The sequence below is a fragment of the Polyodon spathula genome, chromosome 2, assembly GCF_017654505.1.
Source record: "Polyodon spathula isolate WHYD16114869_AA chromosome 2, ASM1765450v1, whole genome shotgun sequence".
NCBI classification, from domain to species: Eukaryota; Metazoa; Chordata; class Actinopteri; order Acipenseriformes; family Polyodontidae; genus Polyodon; species Polyodon spathula.
In genome coordinates, this window is record NC_054535.1 from 83,225,907 (window position 1) to 83,244,849 (window position 18,943).

The following is an 18,943-nucleotide window of genomic DNA, read 5'->3' on the forward strand; positions in this document are numbered from 1 at the left end:
TTCTCATGACTTTTTCAGCCATGCACAGGTTTAAACTCAAAATTCTATTTCTGTTTCTACAAAAGCTAAATGCCCTGCAGCGATGAGTATTGTAGAGTTATTGGTATGGTGGTGAAGTAATCATCTGTTCCTGTTGCTCAGACACTCGTGTTGGTAACTGCTACCTGGAGTTTGGCTACCGTGGAGACGGCAGCCTGGCCTGCAGTGTTGAGGTCGGGGTTGGTGTCAGTCGTTCCTCCTGCTGCTGCTCGAAGGGAAGAGCTTGGGGAAACCCCTGTGAACACTGCCCGGCTGTCAATACAAGTAATCACACCTTTAAGTATTATACCAAGGCCATGCCAACACTACTTAACAGTAATAAGTAACAAAAATGAATATTAAGAAACTGGTGGAATGTCCACTTTTTCAGTGTGCTTTGTTATTTTCTGTTGCTAGTGAAACAGACAGACCATTGTAGGTTAATTGTTTGAACTAATTCAAGGTCAGATTATAATAAACACATTGTTTGTCTTTATAGCTGAGTATAACACACTGTGCCCTGGAGGTGAAGGGTTTAGGCCCAACCCTATTACGATTATATTGGAGGGTAAGTACTCTACTAACTGATGGAACATTCATTGTTCACCATAATATTGAACCCCGTATTTCTATTTGATGCTAACACCCTTTATGTTCCTGTCTGTAGATATTGACGAGTGCCAGGAGTTGCCAGGGCTGTGCCAGGGTGGAAACTGTGTCAATACCTTTGGCAGCTTTCATTGTGAGTGCCCAGCTGGATACCACCTCAATGAAGAAAGCCGAATCTGTGAAGGTAAGACATGCTGTAAAATAGTTATTTCTTTTGAAGCTATTTTCATAAAAGATTCTGGTGGCTCACTGGGCAAGAGGTCCAAAAAGTCACTGGCTCAATCCTGTTTTGGATTTTCTTTCTCTATTAACACCCAAGTGTTGTGTGGAATGGGGGGTTGCTGAGTGAAATGTTGAATATGTTTAAATGTAGAATGCGTTTTTTACCTGAAAAATTGTGCGTCACAAACAATTTCCTAGAAATACAACAACTGTTTCTACAATGAGAGTTAAATTAGTGGTAAAACCAATTATAATTCTGTCTTTGCTCTGTAGATATTGATGAATGTGTAACCTATCCTGGTATCTGTGGGCCTGGTACGTGCTATAACACCCTGGGTAACTACACCTGCGTCTGCCCTCCAGAGTACATGCAGATCAACGGGGGAAACAACTGCATGGGTAAGTCACGCTGAACACTACTGTGAAGAATATGTGTTGCATGTTTAGCAGCTATCATCCATAACTTAAACACGCTTAATCCAAATTGAAGGTAGACCTTATAAGGCACTAAGTCAAGTAAACAACTTGGCTAGTGCCTTCATAAAATTCTACCTAACGTTTAATATAATTGCAACTTGAAAGTGTCAACCAACAAATATTTTGTGTATTTCACAGACATGAGGAAGAGCGTTTGCTACAGAAACTACAACGGAACTTCCTGTGAGAACGAACTGGCATTCAATCTCACCAAGAGGCTGTGCTGCTGTTCCTACAATGTTGGTAAAGCCTGGAATAAGCCCTGTGAGGCGTGCCCAATCCCTGCAACATGTGAGTGTACTGCAGCCCATTACAGAGTATTCATAGTAGTCCTGTTAATATGGGGCAGCAGTGAAAAAGACAACAAAAAGCAGTGCTGGACAAGGAGGTATAGCTGTAGCACTAAGTGCTGGACTACAGGACCAATACTTACCCTTATAATGAAGGATTTCCTGGTGTCTTTCCAGGATTTACTGAAAGCCTTTTTGCCATACAGGGGACACAAAATGGGGCGCTGACATTTTTAAAAGGCTTTATGCCTCTATTTGGTATTATATATACTTTATGTAATAAACCGTACAACTGTTAAACAGTGTTTAGTCAGGTTTCATTTAAGTACTGTCTGTGGTAAAGAGCAATCCCTCAAGCTCCCTCTCCTGTGGGTAATGGCATGTGTCTAAAAACTCCCTTCAGCTCTCTATTCGTTCGTCTTGCACATGGAGAGAGAATGTGTATTGGGCATTATTATTCTAACATGGACACAAAATAAACCAGTTTAAAACATTAACAGGGAGTTAATCATAGTTTGGTACTGATACAGCTCGACCTGTGTATTACAGCGGAATATCGCACACTCTGTGGAAATATCATCCCAGGATTTACCTTTGACATCCACACTGGAAAAGCTGTTGGTAAGGATTAAATCTAGTATTTTAGTTTTTGATTCCTTTTAATTCTGTGTTCTTAAATTATGAATCAGAGCTAAAATAAAGTAAGTACTATAGTCAGCACTAGTGTACTTTAGTATTATTACAGTAATCCCTACCTATGCTGTAATATGCTATAATACAATAACTGATACTTTAATATACTACAGTAGAACTAATTGTGACTGGGAGGTGTTCGGATAATTTAATTGTTCTTATAATCAAATTGTGACATGACTTTCCAAATCAAGAAACCTCCAAAAGATATAATTCACCCCTTTATCTGTAAAGATATAACCTACAGTACTAAAGTGTTCTGTAAGTACCAGCAATTAGGGCTGAACAGTGCATTTGCATTGCAAACTGGGCAGAAGAGCACAACACACAAGAAGACAGGTTAACAAGGAAATGTTCGGATAATCCAAATTCTACTGTACTTTATATTAAAATCAAGGGCATTTGCAGTATAGTATACTTTATCATTACTCTCTCTCTCTCTCTCTCTCTCTCTCTCTCTGTGTCTATATATATATATATATATATATATATATATATATATATATATATATATATATATATATATATATATAGATAGATAGATAGATAGATAGATAGATAGATAGATAGATAGATAGATAGATTTTAAACTACTGTCAGAGTTTTAAGAGGCGTGTGTATTTTTCTATCCTTGCAGATATTGATGAGTGTCGGGAGATCCCTGGGATCTGTGCAAATGGCGTCTGCATTAACCAGATTGGAAGCTTCCGCTGTGAATGCCCCACTGGATTCAGCTACAATGACCTGCTTTTGGTCTGTGAAGGTAACAGCATTCATACACAATGTACATTCATCTTTTTTTTTTTGTAAAATCTTGGATGCCTGTTTGTCAGATGTAACAGTGGAAGTCAGTACTACTCTTCAATAATTGACATCTAAAGAAGCAATAGATTTCAGTTCTTGATCTGCTTACACAGCTGTATTGTGCAGATATTGGAGTTTATATAAAATATATGCGTAATATTGGCTTTCCCATCACCTACTTTGGCACGCAGTTTGTAATTAGGACTCGGGAGGCTGTCTTGGTTGGACCTCAAAGCTTGAACAATACCAACCAAATTAGACAGAGGATCAAGACAACGTTGGTAATAGGTTTTTGCACTCTAAAAGCCTGGTCTGTGTTTCTCATTCTTACTTTTTTTTGTTCTTCCTTTTCATAATATTAGCGTTCTGTCTGTGTCTGTACCGCCTGTGCTTCTGCAGATTTCTTGAGCCACTCTACATGGAGCATCAGTCACGATTGTTCCAGTCAGACAGCAACAGACTCCTTTTTTTCTGGTCTCAGAATGGTCTGAATGTGGTTAGCCTTGAGTTTGAAGCACAAGAATGAGGCGTATTTCCTTTCAAGTCAGTCCAGTTTGCATATTAGAGTTCCTGAACTTGTACTTGATGAAAAGGCTGTGCAGATATAAAAACAACGCTTATTGCACAAAGCGGTTTCACGCTCACTGCAGGTTAGCACAAAGGAGACCCACATATGATCTTTTAGATGATGAGCCTTGGCAGCAACATCTTAAATTATGGAAAATTTTACTAAAAAAATGAGTTAGAATAGACAAAGCAGGCAAATCATTCCGGTCATTAAAACAATGCACTTTGAGGTTACAAAACCACTGGATATTTGAATATTAAAGATGTCACACCAATACATAATATCTAAGATCTTACAGACAGTTGTATCCCCGTGGTTTTTTGCTTGTTTTATTGGCACTATGACAGATAGGTATGGAAAAGCATTGCAAAACCCAAGGTAACACATGCATAGTATAGTCACAGCCAAATCACTGTAAACATTTAACAAGATAAAGTTTTAAAAGGAGAACTGCAAATGTTGAAATGTTAATATTAAATATAAATCCCAGCAAATGCACTAAATATTACTCTGTGGGCAGCCCGAGTAATGTGGATGTTTTCTTCATTTCAGATATTGATGAGTGCAGCAATGGGGATAACCTCTGTCAACGCAATGCTGACTGTATCAACAGCCCAGGCAGCTACCGCTGTGAATGCGCTGATGGATTCAAACTCTCCCCCAACGGGGCTTGCATTGGTAAAGCATCATTCGTGTTTGTATATTTCCAACTACTTTAGAAGAAAGATGATCGGGCTTGCACATTCACTGAATGATTCATATGATTAATCGAATTCATTTCAATTCGGGTCATTAATGAAATTATTTCAACATTTCCTGAATAACAAAAGGTTACTATAAATTCCCTTGTCTCTGTTTTTTTTGTAAATGTTGACAGTGTTGGGTATTATGAATCACATCACAATCAGGGATTTCTGAAATATTTTTTTTAATTAAAAACACCTTGTGGGCTAAAGCTTACTCTGAGCAATACCAGAACAGAAATGTTGGCAGAATTTCCAACTTTCCAACTTCCAGTCCCAGGAAATAGTTTTAACACCCCATATTTTACAGAAGTCTGTATGTACGTTTAATTTATATTAGACATAACTTCAAAATAGATTTTTCATATTTAAGAACACTTTTAAGTCCAATTTAAAATGTTCAGTTCTGTTGGTGTTTTTAAAAATCTTATTGGGGTAGCAAAAACACATCCTGGAGCCATAAAAGAGCTTGAAGATGTATATGGTAACATAGTAACAGGAGAATTCTGCATTGTAGTGGCAAACAGTTTACAAAAGAAAAGCAAGGATGTGTCCTAAAACTACCTTCACAGAAAATATAAGTCTGACTCAGAGTAGAGTTCATTACACAGACTTCAAGGAATTACATTTTTGTGTGACATTTTAAATAAGTGCAAGACAAAACAGCTTTAAGTCTCTGACTGACCCATCAGGCACAAGTCACATATGAGACAAAGGCGGGTTGCTGAGTGTAAATTGCAGGTGCAGTGTTGCTTTGCCAAATCAGAAACTGCTTTAAACACACCTGCCTGCCAGTTTAAACATTCCAGAGAAAACGTCAGTGCCTACAGGTTTATGGTCAAGTGCCGAGTTCCCAGAGAGAAGGAAATGGCTAAAATACAATATTTACAAAAACTTTCCAATAAGGAATGTCAACTGTGGATTTTGGCAGCATTCTAAAAATGTGCCTTATTAATGTACACAGAGGTAAATAGAATATACTTGTGAGGTATTAACCTTGTTTAATGCCTTGTTGCCTTCAAGATCGTAATGAATGTCTGGAAATTCCTAACGTGTGCAGTCATGGTAAATGTGTGGATCTGCAAGGAGGCTATCGCTGTGCTTGTCACAATGGCTTCAAGGCAACCCCAGATCAGAAGATGTGTATGGGTAAGTGGAAGAAACTTTGACTTGAATGTGATTACCAGGTGCTTTGTGTCTCTCGCAAACAAGGAAACCAACATTACAGAATAGCTGGGTGGGAGAATAGATTATTACACTGGGCTCCAGCGTATGCAGTAGATGCCAGTGTTAGAAACAATCAAGTGCAAATTTTGTCTGAAAGCCAAGAGGATAGTGGCACACTGCTAATGTAACAGAAAGGTGCTGTGCAGTAAGTGTGAGAGGGCCCTCTGCTGTTTGAGTGCATGTATTGATTTTCATTGAAAGTGGACCTTTTTTCTTTTCATTTTTTTTTTTTTTTTTTTAAGATATTGATGAATGCGAACGTCAGCCATGTGGAAATGGAACCTGTAAGAACACAGTGGGATCATACAACTGTCTTTGTCATCCAGGCTTTGAACTTACTCACAACAACGACTGCATTGGTGAGCCCTTGTTTGAAGTTGCTATTTTAATGGAACATTCAGTAATATTCATATTTATTAAAAATAATAATACTTTTTTTTTCTTGTCCTAGATATTGATGAGTGCAGGACCTTATATGGGCAGGTGTGTCGAAATGGCCAGTGCATCAACAGCATTGGCTCCTTCCAATGTCTGTGTGAAGAGGGCTATGAGCTCACACCTGATGGAAAGAATTGTGTTGGTGAGCAACTCTATATTTTTATTTGTATACAGAAGCAGCTAATGGGTGCTGCTTACTGTACAAGGATACATTTGTTAGCTAAAAACATAAGCTGTTCAACGTCCATTTAATAACATTATACTGTAAAATGCCAAAGAAAAACGTTCTTTCTGAACTCCGGGACCTTTATGTTCCACATGAAGATTTCTGTCTTGAACTGGTAGGAAAGCGGTTAGGGTTAGGGCAGTTTTACATTGCTCAGAGTTCTTTCAGCCAATTCATTTATGCAGCACACATCTAACCCACACCATGTTGATGTACCTTCAACCATATAATCTACTTTTTTTTTTTTTTTTATCCTAAGATAGTTGGTGTTGAGTGTAGCCACATATTAAAGTTTCTGCTGTTTTCTCAACAGATACCAATGAGTGCTTGACTTTCCCTGGAACATGCTCTCCTGGAACATGTCAGAACCTTGATGGAACCTTCCGGTGCATTTGTCCTCCAGGATATGATGTTCAGAATGAAAACTGCATTGGTAATGCTAAGTTAAATCAATGTAATTTAAATGACACCTCCAGTTGTTCCAGTACACCTTGCTGGGGTGTTGATAGATGAAGGACTCCTGGTTTTCCCCAAGCAGGATTAGAATCCATTACCTCAGATACAGTATACTTTACACCCCATATGTGTTTGAATTAAGAATGAACACATTTTCCAGAAAAGGACATGCATTGCTTTTGTTATTGTAATGGTCTCAGGCAGCCGTGTTTCCATCTATTACTGCCCCTGCATGGCAGGAGGCCCTGACACTGATGGATGGACCAGTCCGTTCTCCAGTCTTTTTGTCCCCTCAGTCTGCACTCAGCGTGGGTCAGCTTTCAGACATACTTTGGAAAGATTCACATTTTTCACTGTTATTCCTAACCCAGCTTCTTACTCTCCTGTTTCTAGTTGCTGTATGATTCATTTACTTTTGTGCTTTAAAAAACAAAACCATACAACCCCACCTTTCACAAACACAGTGACTCAAAATAATGTAGAAACATCTAATGAAACAAATGTAGAGTTTGAAAAACTTATTTTAAAAAAATGTGTTTGTATGTATTTATGTCATCATGCCTGCACACATTCTCAATTGCATTTAGTATGACATTGTTTTAAAATCCCATAAAAAAAAAAAAAAAAAAAAAAACTTTCAAGTTCAAAATGATTCAAGATGACTAAGTGTGAATATCTGGATAACTGATGTGTTCCTCATTGTCAATTAGACATTAATGAGTGCGATGAAGACCCCAATATCTGCCTTTTTGGTTCCTGCATTAACAATCCCGGGAGTTTCCAGTGCGTTTGCCGACCAGGATTCGTCTTGTCTGATAATAGACGCAGGTGCTTTGGTGAGTTTATTAGTAACCATCAGTAGTTTACTGCACTTAATTTATCCTCTTGCACACCCCCTTAAAGTATTTTGCACAATGCCAAATGTTTTCTATAGGAACCAGGAGCTGCAAGACAATTCATTTTTAATTCGTAGTTGAATACAGTTGAGTTTGGGTTTACATATTTTCTGTTTTTTTTTAATAGATACACGAGAGAGTTTCTGCTTCACCAAGTTTGAGAATGGAAAGTGCTCTGTGCCAAAGGCTTTCAACACAACCAAAGCGAAGTGCTGCTGCAGTAAAATGGCTAAAGAAGGCTGGGGAGACCCCTGTGAACTTTGTCCTAAGGAAGGAGAAGGTACAGACCCTTGCTAGGAATTACCTGTGGGGTGCTGCTTCTTTTGTATTATTATACAGCTTTGGCTGCTGATATATAAATATGTAAAATCTGCAAAAAAACATGTTGCTCAATAGCACGTTGTCACTGTTCTGTTGAATTACAGCGGCTTTCCAGGAGCTTTGTCCATTTGGACATGGTACCATTCCAGGCATTGGTGACACCCGTGAAGGTAAGACAGATTGTGATGCAAGAAACGTCCACTGCTCAAAACCACTTGTGGGGAGGATAGCTGCCCTTTTGGGTTTACGGAGAGAGAGAGAGAGAGAGAGAGAGAGAGAGAGAGAGGAGAGAGAGAGAGAGAGAGAGAGAGAGAGAGAGAGAGAGAGAGAGAGAGAGAGAGAGAGAGAGAGAGATCACATATCACATATCACATCCAGGTAAACACGTGGTGAGGGTGAAGGCAGTGAGGAAAATGTAGGTCAGTCATCCTTGTCACGTTGTCTGAGTTTGGGCCAGTCGATGTTGAAGGTCCATATGACTTGTGGTGGTTCAAGATGAACTACTTTTGCATGATACTAACGGCTCAGTTTTACTATGTATGTTACTAACATATTGTTTTTTATATACAAAAAAAATTAAATAAATGCAAGTGAAAGTAAATGTAAATGACTACTTTAAAGAAGTCGTAATAGTGTTCTCATGATGGGGATGGAGGACACATTGATACAGATACATTCTTTTTAATTTCATTTTTTTTAGATGTGAACGAGTGTGTGGAGAACCCAGGGATCTGTTCCAATGGCCACTGCATTAACACAGATGGGTCCTTCCGCTGTGAGTGCCCGATGGGATACAGCCTGGACTATACCGGAGTCCACTGCATTGGTAAGATGCTTACTTTGTGAAAATAGGAACAGTCTGATACAAAAAGTACTGGGAAGCAACAGACTAAGACAGTATGTTGCTGGGATATGTACATTCTGTTCTGGGGATGGCGCCAGCTGGAATGAAACTACGCCCTAAATAAAAATGTGTTCTGGATCTTTATCTAACTGGGCTCCATATTAATGGAAAGATACTGTACATAGCACACACTGTTGCCCTCTAGTGGTGGGGGGAATTAACAGGCCATAATTGTGAGTACTTCCATATTGCTCCCTGAACAGGTCCAAATTTACTGCCAGCAATAGTCAAGGAGAGGAAATGGTTATTTGAGACATGTTTAAATCTCAATATGTTTTCTATTGTTCTTGCAGACACTGATGAATGTTCAATAGGAAATCCCTGTGGCAATGGTACCTGCACCAATGTGATTGGTGGATTTGAGTGTGACTGTGATGAAGGGTTTGAGCCAGGCCCAATGATGACCTGTGAGGGTGAGTCGCAATCTTCTTTATTAAATACATACAGTAATGTGTGAGAATGCCTTCCATATCACCAGAAGTGAAGAAATGAATGCACATATTTTTGTGTTTCTCTGTGATACAGATATCAATGAATGTACACAAAACGCTCTACTGTGTGCTTTCCGCTGTATCAACACATATGGAGGCTACGAGTGCACTTGTCCTGCCGGCTATGCCCTGAGGGAGGATAGGAAGATGTGTAAAGGTAAGAACAAAAGCTAAGAAAAATAGCAATGCATACAAAAAGGAGGATATCACAGGAGGATGAGCTACTGAAAATCTGAAACAAGAGAAAGTCTTGCAAAAACACACCTTTGACTAGTCTGCCCAAATATTCAACTGGGTATGTTTTTTTTTTTTTTATATATATATATACATCACAGTTCTTTATTTACTAATTTATTGTACTTATTTACAATGACTGTTCTAGATCTGGATGAATGCTCGGAGGGACTCCATGACTGTGAATCCAGAGGCATGGTCTGCAAGAACCTGATAGGGACCTTCATGTGTATCTGCCCTCCAGGCATGGCCCGCAGGCCTGATGGAGAAGGGTGCCAGGGTAAGACCATCTTCTGCCCAGCAGCAGCTACACAAGTGACATATTGGTTAGGCAGACTCTCGAATCTTTAAATGAACCAAGGAAGTTGCTTGTAACTAGTTTTGTAAAATAAACAGATATTTTTTTTCTTTTTCAAAATAAAGACCTTGATAAATCTGTCTCTAAGCATTGAACTCTGTTAAATGTACGGTATGTATAGGATTTAACCACACTGTGGAATGTCAGTCATTTTTATCTTCTAGCACTCACTGACTTTCTTTAAAAAAAAAAAAAAAAAAAGCTTTTCATTCCTGTTTTATTTTTAAGCTTTCTCCAATTCTTATAATCATTGATAGATGAAAATGAATGCCGCACTAAACCTGGGATCTGTGAAAACGGGCGCTGCGTTAACACAGTTGGCAGCTACAGGTGTGACTGCAACGAGGGCTTCCAGTCTGGACCGACAGGCACGGAATGCATTGGTAGGAACACTTCCATGTCATAATCTTTATTTAGAATCTCCAAACGTACCCATGATTACTACAACATATGTTTAAATAAGGCTTCTCAAAAGTTCTCTAACATCAGGATCATATTAATTTGCCTTGATTGGCTGCTATAAAACCAAAGTTTCCAAAGTATCAAGGCTGGGCTGTGTTGTGCATCAGATTATTTGAAGTCGTATAACCAAAAGCCAACTATTTTAATTAAGACTTGGCCCAACAACTGCACTGTGAGTTTTTAAGTATATTTGGAAGTGTGTATTAAGTGGCTGTTTCTGTCACTCACACAGACCATCGGCAAGGCTTTTGTTTCACTGAAGTCCTGCAGACCATGTGCCAGATGTCCTCCAGTAGTCGTAACCTCTCCACCAAGTCCGAATGCTGCTGCGATGGAGGCCGAGGCTGGGGCAATCAGTGTGAGCTCTGCCCCTTGCCTGGGACTGGCCACTACAAGAAGCTCTGTCCCCATGGCCCTGGCTACACTACTGATGGCACTGGTGAGGGGAAGAGTGGGCATTAGAAATTGGTGTTGATTTCAGGGAGATGGGGGAATGTGGCACCCCCTCACCAACACACACACTGAGCGGTTCTTACATTGCCAACCATTTTGCATTGCCACAACTGTATCAACATCACTGCTGTAAGAGCAGCTGCGCTCTTTATCTTTTAGCTATAGCTGGAACTAAACACAAAGCTTTTCTAGCCCTGTCTCTAGGGCTGATTTCTCTTTCATCCCCACACTCAATTTCCCAGAGGGGGTTAAACCAATTCTGTTACAAACACATGTTTACATTTACTCCCCTCTCTTTCACAGACTTAGCCTAAACATTGTTTCTACCTCCTAAATATTTATAGCATTTGTTTTAGCATCCCCAAGCATGTTTATATACAGCTCATAAGTGTAGTCCTCTTATTGTAATGTCATTTCATTGTAAAGCAAAACAGACTGAGCAAGGTCTTTTAACTACGACCCCCCAACTACTGTGTTCTGGCCTAATCTGGTATCTTGATTCAACAGATATTGACGAATGCAAAGTCATGCCCAACCTGTGTAAGAATGGACAATGCATCAACACCATGGGCTCCTTCCGTTGTCTTTGCAAACTGGGCTACAACACTGACATTACAGGCACCACCTGTGTGGGTAAGTGGCTGTCTGCTGAGCCAAGCACGTCCTTATTAAGTAGTTCATGTTTTTGAGTCCAAAATCTCTTTGTGTTGTGCGTATTGTTCTAGTTCTCTTTATGTTCTATTTGTGGTTTACAGACGTGGACGAGTGTGTCCAGTCTCCAAAGCCGTGCAACTTCATCTGTAAAAACACAGAGGGCAGTTACCTGTGCTCATGCCCACGGGGGTACATCCTTCAAGAGGATGGGAAGACTTGTAAAGGTATCTAGTTTGAAAACTTGTATGGTCTTTATAGGCACCAAACTTTGGGAATCCCTTTATCATGTAATTCTTTACTATACTAAGACTAAGACCTTACTGGTTCACCCTGGCCTCTACTTGATGGCACTATAGGATGGTCATTGTTGTTATCTTTTTACTGTACATGCTATAGAAATCCAAAGTGTATTTCATTTGAAGAGTGATTCACCTGAGGAGACTATTCATAATGCAATAAATAAATCAAAATCAAACTACGTTAAATAAGAAGTTATAAGGTGAAACAATAACCTCAAAAAAGTCAAGGCTCTAGAAGAAACACACTACTTCACTTACAAGTTTTTCCCTGTATTAACATCAGAAAGGGTACTATAGGAGAGAAGACCTGTCCAAATTGTATTGACAGATCTATGAAACCGAGCAGAGGGCAGAGTGGGAAAAGAGTAGTAGTGGAATTCATGTATCGCATACCATTACAGTATACCCAATATCTTTAATCTAGAGAGATGACACAAGGCTACAGACCAAGGGAAACCAAAAATACTAAAAACAATGATATTTTTTGGTTGTAGTTTTGCAGATGGAAGTATTGGTAAACAACGGGGGGCCTAATTTACAAAGCTACTGATATTGTGGTTTGTTTGGGGTTTTTTTTGTAAAGTTTTTCAATGTTTTGTATGCATGGAGATGTTCTAAATAATGCAAAACAGACTTTATAAACCTTTAAATAACGAAGCTTTCTGAATGGGACTTAAATAGCTATCTGTCAGAGGAAAGAAAACATTTCACAATGCTAGACATTTCTATATTAGCTGTTACAATAGAGGCTTAACTCGTGTTGTGCTGCTTTGCAGATCTTGACGAGTGTCAAACCAAACAACACAACTGCCAGTTCTTGTGTGTCAACACCATCGGAGGATTTACATGCAAGTGTCCACCAGGATTTACACAGCATCACACTGCCTGTATTGGTGAGTTTCTTTTTGTTACTGTTACCTAGAGAAGTGCTCATGTGTACTTTCCAAATGGGTTAACCTTTTAACACAAGTTTTATAGAGTAGTGCAGGAGAGTCACCCAGAGCTAACCTAAGGGTTACATGTGCAGCACTCAAACACCCTTTGACCCCCAAGACCTCCCTCCTCTGATATACTGTGAGCTTCTTGAAAGAAAAATCAATTGCTGTATGTTTTGTAAAAAAAAAAAAAAAAAAAGGAAGGGTGCCAGTGGATGGATTGATTGCAGACAGTTATTTGTTTTGCAAAGTGTGTCAGGATGAGGTACCGCCATGGAAGGGTTCATTATTTTTAAGAATATTTGTCTGTTTTTGTAGTTGTTTGTCTTGTATACAGTATTGTTTTTTAAAGAAACTGTTATGTTTTTTTTCTTCTCACCAGACAACAATGAATGTGCCTCCCAGCCTTCTCTCTGCGGCTCTAAAGGAATCTGTCAGAACTCTCCAGGCAGTTTCAGTTGTGAATGCCAAAGAGGATACAGTCTTGACTCCACTGGCCTAAACTGTGGTGGTACGATAAGCTCAGCACGTGAATTTTGAAACAGAGAACCCAAATGTTACTTTTATTTAAAGATAACTATTCATGTGCATGTTGTTGATGATGGGGAGGCTTGTTGTCCTCAAAATGAATGTTTAAAAAGTTCACCTATCCTGTAAAAGCTTTAATGAAGAAAAAAAAAAAAATTATCACGAGTGTATGTGATGAAAAAGAAGCTGCGAATAAAAATTCTAATAATGTCATTGCTTTGCCTATTCATGACAGTATTTTAAAAAATACAACGTGGGCATTTCAGTGTGTGTTTATCGTAAATGTGTATCACTAAAAACACTGGCAAAAACATGAAATTACTGATTGCTCTAGTATGAGACAATCATTAAAATAGAGCCCAAAGTCTTAAAATGTTAGAAAAGTTGTATCCCAGTGGCTCACCTAGAAAAGGCACTACTGCATAGATACAGGGTCTGCTGAGTTCCAATCAGCTGGCAGTTATATTAATGTTATATCTCTTCTCATACCTCTGCTGCAGATGTGGATGAGTGTGAAAGCAGCCACAGGTGCCAACACGGATGCCAGAACATGGCAGGAGGGTACCGGTGCGGCTGCCCTCAGGGGTACACACAGCACTACCAGTGGAACCAGTGTGTCGGTGAGTGTCCGCCACAGTCAAAACAATAGCATTTGTAATATGCATGCATCTGTGTACTAAAACATTGGGAACTTATCCGGTTTCAGTGGCAACAGCACAGATAAGTCTTTGTGCATTTCATACAACAACAAATAAACTTTACTGTAGTCTGTTAATCAGTACCTGGTCTTGTTATCAGTCTAACCAGCTTTTTAAATTGACGTTTCATTGCATAGTCGCTTGTTTTACAATAATTCATTTCATTATCCTCCTGAAATGAAATCCATATGATTAACATTTAGCTGAATAGCTCCACTGGCCAGACAGGAAAACTAATAATGTTATACTGCCGAAATTGGCAACTTAACTGAGCTGGCAGTGTTTTTCTTTAACATAATTGCTTGACCGATTTAGATAGACAAGTTTATAAGCAAATGTCATTACCAATTAACTCTGAGTTGTAAAAATATCTGTAACTACTATTTTACCAAATGGAGTTTATTGAGTTTTTGTTTGAAAAAGCAATATAAAAAAGCAAAAAAAAAAAGCATGCCCAGCAGAATTTTTGCTCCCATAAAATATATTACTTATTATTGGTATTTGTTTTGGCTACATTACAACACTCCAGCTGCTTATCCTGTTTCATAGTCTTTATGGAAGGTCAAAATGCTATAAATAAATGTCCTAATTATCGTCTCTACAATAGTAAGAATTATAGATTCTTGACTGGAGTGGAATCTGAATGGTGAGGCCAAGGCCCAAAGTCTCACTGCCAGTCCACAGGAGCCTCTCGTTTTGGGCCTCCAGAGCAACTAATGAGCGAAGCAAGTGACTTGGTCCAAATTGATTACATTTCAAACTGGAGAAATGTTTTGAGAAAGTTCTTCCAATTTTTACTTCAGTTCAGTAAGCAGTATGCCATAGATGGCGTGTTATTCTTATACAAATTTTAACTGTTTGGGGGCTAGCCCAGTTTCTGTCACTATTGTGAAGTTGTTAAATAACATGCACACTGCAGATGTATATTATTCTTCTCCGCTAGAAGTGGCTGGCTAGTTTATTAGGTTCCACTAATTGCACAGGGGATGCAGTGCATAAAACCATTTCTTATATAATCCTGTCTGGATTTACAGATCTGTGCTCCTCAGCAACACGCCACCATCTCTCTAAACCCTCGTCCAGTTTATTATGAAACCATCAATGCAGCCCATTTTCTTTGCATATGATAGGATGTAGTAAAATATGCTCACAGTGATCTGTGCTGTACACCCCTGAAGAAGTTTATCTGTAAAGAAAAAGGTTATTCTGTTTCAGGTGTTTTCTAATCTGTAAAACCATATTTGTTCTACAGATGAGAATGAATGTTCCAACCCTAATAGCTGTGGCTCTGCCTCTTGCTACAACACCCTTGGCAGCTTCAAGTGTGCCTGTCCGTCTGGTTACTCATTCGATGAATTTGGCAGCAGCTGTCAAGATGTGAACGAGTGTATGTCCTTCAAGACCCCTTGCAACTATGGCTGTTCAAACACAGAGGGAGGTTACCTCTGTGGCTGTCCACCTGGTTATTACAGAGTGGGACAAGGGTAAGCAAACATTTTATTTTATATGACACATATGTAAAATATAACAAGAACATCACCTGCTAGTTTCCTAACATTGTTGTTTTTTACTGTGCTTTGCAGTCACTGTGTATCCAGCATGGGATTCAACAAAGGCCAGTACCTGCCTCCAGGGGCCGAAGCGGATGATGACAATGCCCTGTCTCCAGAGGCCTGTTACGAGTGCAAAATCAATGGCTACTCCAAAAAAGATGGCAGGAAGAGGAGAAGTACCAACGAAACTGAACCTTCAGAGGTATGAGACTAATATGTGTCCTTTCACTGAAGTGAACAGGGATTTTATACCCTTTGCTAAACCATATCCATTCTTCGTAGTTTTTTTATAGGGTTTTTTGTTTATTTGTTATTTGTTGTTTAATAGTGGGTTGAAGACTGTGTGATTCGAAATAGCAGAGAAGCCATTTAGAAAAGTGGTGGGGAATGCAAAAAATTAGCAATCGTGTTGACCTTGACCTATAACCTTCTTTGTTCTAGGAGGAACGTATCAGCTTGGCCAGTTTGGACATAGACGCTCCTCTGAAGCTGAGTCTTAAAATCTCAGAGCTGAACATCCACGAGCACATCCTGGAGCTGATCCCTGCAATCGAGCCACTCACCAACCGTGTGCGTTACGCCATCTCCTCCGGCAACGATATCGGGCTGTTCCGCATCCACCAGCGCGAGGGCCTCAGCTACCTGCACACCACCAAGAAGAAGTCCTTGCCTGGGAACTACACACTGGAGATCACCAGTATCCCGCTGTACAAACAAAAAGAACTGCAGAAACTGGAAGACAGCAAAGACAGAGACTACCTCATGGGGGAGCTGGGGGAAAGCCTTAAAATGAGGCTACAGATTGAGCTTCAGTAAAAATTATTTTTACAAACCTGGGCGAAGACTCCAGTCAATTTCACAATCTCAGTCATTCCCTTATTTATCGTCATGAGCATATCAGGGGGAAAAAGCTTTAAAAAGTCGATGACTTTAAACAAAGACCTCTTACATCCTGTCCAGGACTGCATAACAACTTATACAAGGAAGGGTTTTGTCACTTTGCAATGGAGATGTTTGTTTTTAATAACCAAGGTAACTGTATAATTTATGTGATTGGATAAAGAGTGAGAAAAATATTAAGAATCAAGTTTGGGTAACAATAATGTACGGCACTAAATAAGAATAAGAACAAACTTGAGCCATTTTTCAGTGTACTTTAGCAGTCTATACCATTTAAGGTGTTTTGCTATATGATTGTTTTTTTGTTTATTTGAAATGTATAGATGTGTATTTATTTTAATACAATAATATATAGAGGCAAATAAATTCTAAAGAATGGAAGTTTAACTGAATTTATTTCACAGCTTCCAGGTTGCAAACAACAATCCTTCATTAGCACAAGAACAAGTTGGCTCAAAAGGACTTCTTTTATTTATTGTTAAACCTCAAGTTTATTACACAATATTTTTTCAAAAGTGTTATAGATTAAATACAACCTACATTCAAACTGTTAACCACTTCACTGTTTTTATCTTTTTGAATTTTTTTATAAATGTTATTTCTTAACTACTAACTTACATATTGTGATAGAAATGACACTATAATGCATATTGCTATATCTTATTCTCAAGACTAGCTTTTTTTGAGTGCTGTGTAATTAGATGGAATACGATTTTGACATACTTTATAATTCACACATTTTAACAAGATATGTTAAAATATGTATTCATGAAGTAATAATAAGTTTTCATACCAGAGTGGTTTGGGGGACAAAATAAGTAGCTGCCTAAGACATTTAGTGATGTACACAATACATCCTGATTCATTTCAACATGGTGACTATAGGTTCTTTCAGAATCTTTTAATTCCTATAAATATACCTGAGAATATCTGTACCTCACCTTCCTTGAGGGCACTGTTTTGTGAACATTTTAAAAGGGTTCAAAATGATGCCAAATAGCTCTGAAGTGGTTAACATGTTTTAAACATATCAATGCAGGATTACGCCACACTGTAGTTACATATTGGATGAATTGGCTTTCTTGAACTCAAATACATTTATTTTATAGCAAAATACCTTGACTGGTTGTACTGCCACAAATTACCAAGGTCTACCAGTACTGTACTTTCAAGCAATAACCACAATGCCTCATACTCAACAAGGTGCTGTACATTTCTATTAACTGTAGGCAGCTCTCACATCATAGTTTAAAACTGTAATTATCTCACTTAAACACCATCCGAAGGTGCTTGTTTTTAAAAACAAATACTGTTACTTTGACATGTTTAAGGGTCTGTTTGTTTTGTTTTGTTTTTTACAATACGCAAAGTAAAAATGCATTGGCTTTATTTTGTAATTCTTTCATATGAATTCCAACCCTGATACATAAATATTACTGTAGTTATCTGCCATTCTTTTCATTGTATTATTGCTTATGGAAGGTATGTGTGTACAATGAATGCCTCTTAGTTACTAGAATTATATTACAGAAAAGTAGTTTATGTTGTATAGTTTCTACCCTTACTAAGGGTATTTCACTGGTGCTTTTCAACAAATGGTACTGTAATGACCCCATGCTGAAATATTCTCATTACATAGAGTTTATACTGCAACTCTTGTTGGAGGCACTCTGGAACAAAAAAAAAAACAAGACTATTCCATTGCATTGGTGTATTTTAAATGTTGGAAAATGATCTGTATACAATTCTAACAATTGGCTTGCAAGAACAATTTATTGGGATTTTGTAGATTGTGTGTATCAGTGTCAACACTTTCTTACAATAAAGCTTATTTTGGGTTATAATGGTGTATGTGTTTATCCTAAATGATGTTGTAAGTCACAACCTCATTGGGCACCCCATAGCAAACTACACTTACAAATGTCTTGGAAGTGCAGTCTCGTGAAAAAAAAAAAAAAAAAAAAAGACTTAATTTTTCACATACAGGTCCTTAAATGACCTCCCAACAAGGAAATGAAAATTCTTGTCAAAGTCAATTGTCATGTATGTTTTGTCTGACTATTGAGGTGTATGGTATTTCTATGTAACTGGCTGACCACAACGTATCACATCACTCTAAATGAGAAGTATTATATTGGCAGCTGGATTCACACAACCTGTAGTATATCTGGTTATTGTATTACAATATGTACTTTGTACATCAATCCATGATGCAGCACTGATCATTAAAATTGATTTATAGTGGCATTTATTATTCAAGATGTTATGGCTGATATTAATTTCCAAATAACACTTTTACTCACATTTAATATGATTTTAACATTATAACATAATATGTGTTTTCTTTGTTTGGGATTTTCATTTTTTTCTACCAGATTGAATTTCTTAAACATATATGAAATCTTGCTGTACAATATCTGACAGAACGACAGATTCACAGAACAGAAAAGTTGGAGGTATATTGTTAAAACACTGGAATGTGTTAA

General features: G+C 38.3%; 1 protein-coding gene across 1 annotated transcript in view; it reads left to right on the forward strand.

Moving 5' to 3' along the window:
• LOC121302308 (fibrillin-2) overlaps positions 1-18,711 on the forward strand; it is a 104,770-nt gene extending 86,059 nt beyond the window's left edge. Inside the window, exons 37-65 of the mRNA XM_041232177.1 lie at positions 142-303; positions 518-586; positions 686-811; positions 1,123-1,248; positions 1,465-1,617; positions 2,166-2,237; positions 2,947-3,072; positions 4,234-4,359; positions 5,448-5,573; positions 5,894-6,010; positions 6,103-6,231; positions 6,629-6,748; positions 7,482-7,607; positions 7,795-7,947; positions 8,093-8,158; positions 8,689-8,814; positions 9,186-9,305; positions 9,418-9,540; positions 9,766-9,897; positions 10,233-10,358; positions 10,670-10,876; positions 11,398-11,523; positions 11,646-11,768; positions 12,620-12,736; positions 13,161-13,289; positions 13,807-13,926; positions 15,257-15,488; positions 15,588-15,759; positions 15,999-18,711. Coding sequence (XP_041088111.1) covers positions 142-303; positions 518-586; positions 686-811; positions 1,123-1,248; positions 1,465-1,617; positions 2,166-2,237; positions 2,947-3,072; positions 4,234-4,359; positions 5,448-5,573; positions 5,894-6,010; positions 6,103-6,231; positions 6,629-6,748; positions 7,482-7,607; positions 7,795-7,947; positions 8,093-8,158; positions 8,689-8,814; positions 9,186-9,305; positions 9,418-9,540; positions 9,766-9,897; positions 10,233-10,358; positions 10,670-10,876; positions 11,398-11,523; positions 11,646-11,768; positions 12,620-12,736; positions 13,161-13,289; positions 13,807-13,926; positions 15,257-15,488; positions 15,588-15,759; positions 15,999-16,373 — 4,025 coding nt within the window. The 3' untranslated portion in view covers positions 16,374-18,711. The remainder of the gene's footprint in view (positions 1-141; positions 304-517; positions 587-685; positions 812-1,122; positions 1,249-1,464; positions 1,618-2,165; positions 2,238-2,946; positions 3,073-4,233; positions 4,360-5,447; positions 5,574-5,893; positions 6,011-6,102; positions 6,232-6,628; positions 6,749-7,481; positions 7,608-7,794; positions 7,948-8,092; positions 8,159-8,688; positions 8,815-9,185; positions 9,306-9,417; positions 9,541-9,765; positions 9,898-10,232; positions 10,359-10,669; positions 10,877-11,397; positions 11,524-11,645; positions 11,769-12,619; positions 12,737-13,160; positions 13,290-13,806; positions 13,927-15,256; positions 15,489-15,587; positions 15,760-15,998) is intronic.
• The last annotated feature ends 232 nt before the right edge of the window (positions 18,712-18,943 follow it).